General features: G+C 33.5%; 1 protein-coding gene across 1 annotated transcript; it reads right to left on the bottom strand.

Moving 5' to 3' along the window:
• Positions 1-325: 325 nt before the first annotated feature.
• LOC120153222 (SNF1-related protein kinase regulatory subunit beta-1-like) lies at positions 326-2,510 on the bottom strand. The gene is made up of 4 exons (XM_039165218.1): positions 2,234-2,510; positions 1,159-1,340; positions 893-1,054; positions 326-797 (listed from the first exon to the last, which is right to left on the bottom strand). Exons 1-4 carry the CDS (start codon positions 2,345-2,347, stop codon positions 707-709), a joined length of 549 nt encoding a protein of 182 aa, XP_039021149.1. The 5' UTR covers positions 2,348-2,510; the 3' UTR covers positions 326-706.
• Between the last annotated feature and the right edge of the window lie 4,888 nt (positions 2,511-7,398).

Raw genomic sequence — 7,398 nt, forward strand, 5'->3', positions numbered from 1 at the left:
TTTTTTTCCGGATAAAAACTGGTTTTTTAACCGGTTTTTTTCAAACCGGTTTTTTATCCGGTAAAAAAACCGGTCTAGGTTTTTTTCTCCAAACCGGTTAAAATAACCGGTTTAAAAAAAATCTGATCCGGTTAAAAAAAACCGGTTTTTCCCAAATCCGGTTTCGGATATTTTTTTCGTAAAATCGGATATTCAGATTTTTTGTACACCCCTAGCCTTGAGTGAGAAGTACACATTGAACGCTTACGCCAATAATGTAATAGAATAATTGATTGGCTGACACGACTGAGTCATGGGACTCTGATTGGGGAGAGGATATTTCCAGTGTCAATTCACTCGATATGCATCTTTAATTCAGCCTTCTCCGCTTTCTAATATAAGAACTTGTTAACGTTAGCACACTCTTCTTCCGAGTACTTATGTTGTAAATTTATCAAGCTAAAGAGTTGCAGTAACTTCCAAGTTCTGTTTAATTTACCTATGCACGGACTTGTATAGTACTACAGTTACATATTTTTGAAGAAATCGCTGTGTTGAGCAAAGTGCCATAGACTGACCATCATCGCCATCTTGCTTGTAAAGATGGTTCAGCAATGTATGAGAAGGCCTTCGCGAGGACTTTGGCTTCCGACTAACAAACGATCGTTCGTCGAAGATCTTCGTCGGTAACTGCGGAGGCAATTCAGGTGGAGGCTTGCTGAAATCACTATTGTTTAGTGGTTGATTGTCGTAGCTCGATATCGGGGAAGGAGGGGGTTTGAACTCTGAGAGGCTTTCGGGAGTTTCTGGAAAAACTCCTGTCACAAACACATCATTAGACGGTCGCTACTTGAACATGTGAATAGCTTTATTCGGATTTGCAATTTAAGTGTAAAAAGAAGCTTGAGAGTACCTGCAAATCAAAATGTTAAAAGCATTCCCGGACTCGTCAAATTCGCAGGGTAAGTTCGGAGCATATCTCCTTAGCTCATCGACAATGAAGTGGTAGCGGTAAACACCACACGGGAGCATCTTCATGATAATGAAATCTTTACCCAAAGGGTGCAAAGGTTCTCTGAAAGGAGAAGAAACAAAGGCTGTGCAATTTAGACTGAAAAGAAAACTGCTAAAGTCGAAGAATGAAACTTCAAACATAGATTCCATAATAGATTCCAGTACATGGTCTTCCAATCGCTCCATGATCCGGTAATAGCCACTTTCTTGCCCCCGAAACACCATGTTATCATCACTGCTCTCTTCTCCTCTTGGTCGAAATACTTGCACTGCATCGACTTTTGTACCGGTGGATCATTTCGGATTTGGCTCATTTGACCAAACCTTGGAAAGGGAGCCCCAGAGTTCTGGAGAAAGAAATGCAACAAGATTGGATTTTCCATTACAATGTTGTAGAGGATAGAATGCCTTCATAAGCAAGCGTGTAGCTATTTCATTTCCTTTTAGCATAATATGCAAAAAAAACTATCTCCATCAGAACATTATTTTGAGAATAAAACATGCACAATCAACATTTACTACACTAAATTTACTACTCGAAATCTTCAAAGATCAAAATAATTCATAAAGACCATAAATAGTCTGTAAGCATGAGACTCTTACAAAAATAGCAAAGAGAAATAGTAACAATGCTGAATTACTTTACCTTGTACTATAATGAATGGATTGTAGGCTGGCAACAAACCAATTTACGAACATCCTTTTATTTGGATCAAGTGTTTAACAAATAAGAGTAAGAGGATGCATATGGCTTGGTTTTAGTCTATTTGCAAAAGCAGTACCATTTTTCAAGGATATTTTTGGAGCAAAATTGAAAGGCTTCTTTGTTCTTTTCTGTGGGGACAAAGTATCAATTCAAGAATCTCATTCTTAGTCAGGTTCCACTAGCTCAGAGAATCCAAGCACTTCCTTCAACACACCTGATGTTCCATGAGTTATACTTAAGTGGGAGGTAAAAGGTCTGTAGGTAATAAATTTACCTTCTTCTTTTTTTGGTAATGACAAAAAAGGCAGGCAGGCACCCAAATTGAAGGGGGGAAGAAGGAAAACAAGACAAAATGTGCTTGAATAAGTCTCATACTAGCATTGTCTGAATCATCTATTTCCATATAACATTGCAGGTTCACGCACTATTTGGTGAAACTTCAAGCATAAAATATTCAGCAAAGGAGATACTTTGCATGCACTGATCTGAAATGTAAATCTAATGTGTGAAGTTCATAAAAGAGCTTCAGAATACCAGTAAGTTCAAAGGTCTGCCTGAACCGTTGTACTCCCATGGCAAGTTAGTGTTTTGCAATGGCACATCACTTTGGTGTTGGATCATTTCAGCAGATCTTAGCCAGGGAAACATAGGGATCTAAAGATACAATTTCAAATACTATGGTATTGGATTTCTTTAAGTTAATACATGTTGCATATATAGATTCCATATCAAGAATAAAACCTCCAAACCCACATGAGCAAGCACTTCACATGTCAAATTCTAGGCATACCTATGAAATGGCACTAAATCACTAAACAGATGCTTTTTATTCCCTATAGAGATCAATCTAATCCAAAATCACATGCATATCAACAACAGCAAAAACCATGATGCAGAGCATCTAAATACACATGAAGGGATAAAATAATTTGCAAAATGGAACACTGTGAGGAAATGATAAGCAAAGGGTGAATATTTTCTGACTATACAACGAACACCAGAGGGAATTAATTGCAACATGTTATAGTAAACTATAACCACAAGACTTTACTAGAACAAAATATATCATGCATGTAAAAAGCCATTAAAATCAAGTTTCTCCCCATGTTATTTCACCCTTCAATCTCACCAATAACTAACCTGTGGAGGGAAATAGGAAGGAAGCTGATAACGTCATTATTAGGACTACGAGGGGAATGAAGCATTGGGTCTGTATTAAATTGTTCATTACCCACTTCATATCCTTTCTTCTTTGTTCCTGAAGTTCCTTCACCATCTTCTCTACCACCAACATTTCCCATTACTTTAAAACACAAAAAGAATCGTCAATTAGTTAAACAATCTCAGCAACAACTAAAAACAAAAACCCATCGTTCCCATAGAACCAAATCACCAGATAAAAATAAAGAAGAAAAGAAAAGACCCTGAAAACCAGAAAAGGAAAAAACTGATGTAGCAAAGATGGATGTTTTTGGAAGGGGTTGCTTTACTCACCCATGAATGTAACTGGACTGCACAATCACAAGAAAGCAGGCAAAGAAACTAGTGAAGGGAAAGCACCATAATTTCTGCAACTTTAAATTTATGTAATTCTTTTTTTAATACTTATTTGTAAGCATTTGATTGATTGATGTTTTTAATGGGAAAGTGGGGCATGTCTACTTCATCTCTCTCTCCTGCATGCTGGTATGGGTAGTTATGTTGTATGATAATTTAATATAAGGATAATAAAAGGTGTAATTAAAAATATTAATAATTTTTTAATATTTTTAGTAGAATATTACTTAAAATATTAATTATTATTTAATATGTTATGATTTAATGTTTTTAGTTGTATCGAAAATATTATGGAGTATTTTTATTACAATCGAAAATGTTAAAAAAATTAATATTTTTAAATAACGTTCCACTAAAAATATTAAAATAAAATTAATATTTTTAATTACGTTTTTCTTACTTTATATTAAACTGCTTTTTTTAGATATCTCCACTCATATGAGTTGAAGTAAAAAAAGTAGGAAACAAGTGAATAATGAGAAGTGAATATATATATATATATATATATATATATATATATATAAATTCTCCACGTGTTTGGAAGAAAGATCCTATCCTATGGTGAAGTCGTGGACCAGCAAAGTGATGATGGTTGCCTCCAAAGAATGTTGCTTCCTTTTCGCCTTTTGTCCACCCAAACCCTACTGCTACCTGGCCACGCTGCGCTCTTCTTACGGTTGATACCTTCAGGGAATCAACTCCTGCCACGTTTCATGAAGAGCCGTCCAATATTCACCTCTGTTTGATTAATCATAGAATTCGAGTTTAAATTGGATAAATGGTTGAAATAATGTAATTGAGATTTTTTAATTCTCAATATAGTTTATCTTGACGATTATTTTCTTAATTAAGGTGAAATCTACAGTTTCAACTCAAAGACGTATGGAGCACCTGGCGTCTTAAAGCTAAACATAAGACTCCACGACTATATGGAGTCTTCAGGCAAACCAAGAAGACTCCATGACTACACGGTGCTTCAGGCAAATGAAGAAGACACGAGAGTGCACGACGTCTTTAGACCAATAAGACATCCTAATTCAGGAAATAATATGGTGAATGTTTTATATGAAAAAATAATTTTTCCCGTAACCTTATATGGGCAAGGAAGCCGTTTAAATTGTTATGTTTATTGTATATATTATTAACTGAGTAAACTTTTTTAATAAATATTACTTTATTATCATCTTATATTATTTGAAATATATTAATTTAAAGGTTTAGTTCATATTTTCAGTGTCTAAATTATATCTTAAAATATGATTTGGTATCTAAAGAATTATTTATTAACAATAGGTGCCTAACGTTTCTAGTATTATACTTTTAGGTGTGTGGACCGTAATATATATTAAATTTAGTTGTTATCTGACACGTGTCATGCATATAAAGTTTAAAAAATATTTTATTTTAAAAAAACTTAATATTATTATTTAAAAATCTTCGAATTTATATATTCCGTCGCAATCGACCACCGTCGATCTGTGGTCGTTACCGATGACACCATTAGAACCGTCTCGCCATCGCAACCAAAACTCAGTCCCCCACCACCGTTAAACCATGTTGATCATCTGTAAAACATCATGAATTATCGTCAGATTTTTAGGTTTTTCGTTGTTGTTTTTCGACAATTTCGACGGCTACAACCGTCTGTGCGTTACACTGTCACCACTGTTGAGTTCCTTGTTCTTCTCTGATCAAACCTGTTGGTGGTGTCCCTTCGTCGCGGCAGTAGGGGATGAGGGAAAGGGACGACGCGGGGTGGGTGTTTTATTTTTTTAATTTTTCCTTTTAAAAAATTTTTTATTTAAAAATTTAAAAAAATATATAATTGTAAATACCTAAAAGTGTAACGAATAAAACTGCAGGCCCCTAAAAGTGTAACAAAGAAAACGTTAGGCACCTATTGTTAGTAAAAAATCTTTAGGCAAATCGTAAGTTATAGTTTATGCACTAAAAGTGTATTAAACATCCCAAATTACGGTTAGTGACTAAATTGTAAACTTCATAATTAGGTGATTAAAGTAGAATAGTTGAATAGTTAATGACTTATTGGAAATAAGTTATGAAGGGTTGTTAGTAATTATTAACGGAATTAAGGGCAAAATAGTTATTTGACTTAGAAATGGATAAGATAAGGATATATACGGGGATAAGGTTGAGAGATTTCTCTAGAAATCTCTTTATTCTTCTTTTTCTCCACCGTGAACCCAAGGGAGCAAATGGAGTTTTCTGATTAGTGATTATTTGTTGATTTTTAGTATGGGTTTTGATCCTTAAGTGATACTTAAGCTTAAGGAAAGCTTAAGTTGTCTTATCAAAAGATGAAGAAGTTATGAATATTAATATAAGGGGTTTTTAAATGAATTTCTGGAAAAGAGTTGATAAGTTGAATTTGAAAACTAAGTTGACTTGTCATCAACTTAATTAAGAGATATGAAGTGATAAAATTGGATTTAGCATATTGAAAAATTAGTATGATTATTGATTTCTATATGGAGAATAGGATTTTGAGGTTTAAGATGTAATAAATGAGTATAAATGGGTTTAAGCATGTGTATGTGAGTTAAGAATATGAAATTAGAGGAAACATGAAGTGTAGAAGATGAAAGAATGAATTTTTGTGTCTAAAATATGATTTATGGGCAAAGTGTATCGGTACACCTTCAACAGGTATCGATACTATTAAATGAAAAACATCGAATGCAATAAGTGTATCGATACACGGGCAGTATATCGATACCCCATTGAAATGTGAATTTCGAAGTTAATTTGGGTACCGATACACCCATAGTGTACCGATACCCTAAAGGAAAATGGAATATTGGTTCATTAAACTAGCTTAAGTTATTAACATCAAGTTATAAGGTTTAGGATTCTAATAATCATCTCAAAAATTTTCATAGATATTGAGCTTAAACAAGTTCCGGAACAATCGAAGAATTAGAATCATTTCAAATCAAGTGAGGCTAAGGTGAGTGTATACTATAGATATAATGCAATGTAATAAGACTTGTGATAAGTCTATTTCCTATATTGGTTTTCATAGTTCCATGATTATGAACATGCATACATGATGATATTATAAATACATAAGTTATATATGTTTATATGATATATTAGATGACATATAATTCATGTGAACATATTTAAATAATATGTTATATGAGATGAGGTTGATAATTATATGCATGTGATATGTGACAGAATAGAAGAAATATGTGATCATAAGAACAATGACATGAATATATGAAGCATAATGATGGTACCCATGTTATGTGATATGAGAGTAGGGGTATAGTTGGCATGCCAAGAGTCGAGGGTTACCTATGTTCTTCGAAACATATGGATTGATTACCTATGTCTTCGGGACATATGGATTGATTACCTAGGTTCTTTGGGACCTATGGACTGGTCCTTCGGGACATTGATTGAGCTGTGGTGACAGCATAATTGTGCACAACTTCAATGTACTCACATACCTTAAGTTCTCATTAATATACATGGCCTTATAAGTATCAAAAGTTTGGTATATTATATGTGATCATGTTATTCTTCTTACACTAGAGTACATGTGATATGATTGAATTAACTGCTTGTTTATATTTATAAGAGATGCATCATTATTATATTTTTATTGAGTTTTATATATGTTGGGTTGAAATTTGTAGCAGTGTATGGTACACTGTAGTTGTACCGATACACATTTACATTCGAAGTTTTTAAGCATCGGTACTGTTCATTATTGTCACACAGTATCGATACTATTCATACGGTACTATTCATAGTGCAGTACTATTCATAAAATATTTTTGTACTCAATTCCAATTAAATGGACTTTGAATTATTTTTGTAAAACTTTAAAAACTTTGAATAAATTCAATTCAAGTCCAAATGTTCTGTTATTTTGTAAGAATATTGTTTAAAAAGTCAATTTGACATCTCGGACTCGTATCCGAGTCGGGTACGGGTTAGGGTGTTACAATTAAACTTTTGGATGAGAGAAATTAAAGCTGAGATTAACCGTAAAAAATGAGAGATATTCACTTAAAAAAATAAATGAGTTAATCTCAACCTTTGATTTCCCTCAATCCAATTGTCCTAAAATTGTTTAAACTAAAAGAATTTTATACAGTGTAAGTAGATCT

The sequence above is a fragment of the Hibiscus syriacus genome, unplaced genomic scaffold, assembly GCF_006381635.1.
Source record: "Hibiscus syriacus cultivar Baekdansim isolate YM2019G1 unplaced genomic scaffold, ASM638163v2 tig00111099_pilon, whole genome shotgun sequence".
NCBI lineage: Eukaryota > Viridiplantae > Streptophyta > Magnoliopsida > Malvales > Malvaceae > Hibiscus > Hibiscus syriacus.

Bases quoted from the DNA above. Each gene is read 5' to 3' on its own strand.
- LOC120153222 (XM_039165218.1), bottom strand. From the start codon at position 2,347: ATGTTTCCCTGGCTAAGATCTGCTGAAATGATCCAACACCAAAGTGAT. The intron at 1,341-2,233 runs GTATTCTGAAGC...TTCTTTCTCCAG, and splicing joins GCAGACCTTTGAACTTACTG to AACTCTGGGGCTCCCTTTCC. The intron at 1,055-1,158 runs GTACTGGAATCT...TTCTCCTTTCAG, and splicing joins TGGAGCGATTGGAAGACCAT to AGAACCTTTGCACCCTTTGG.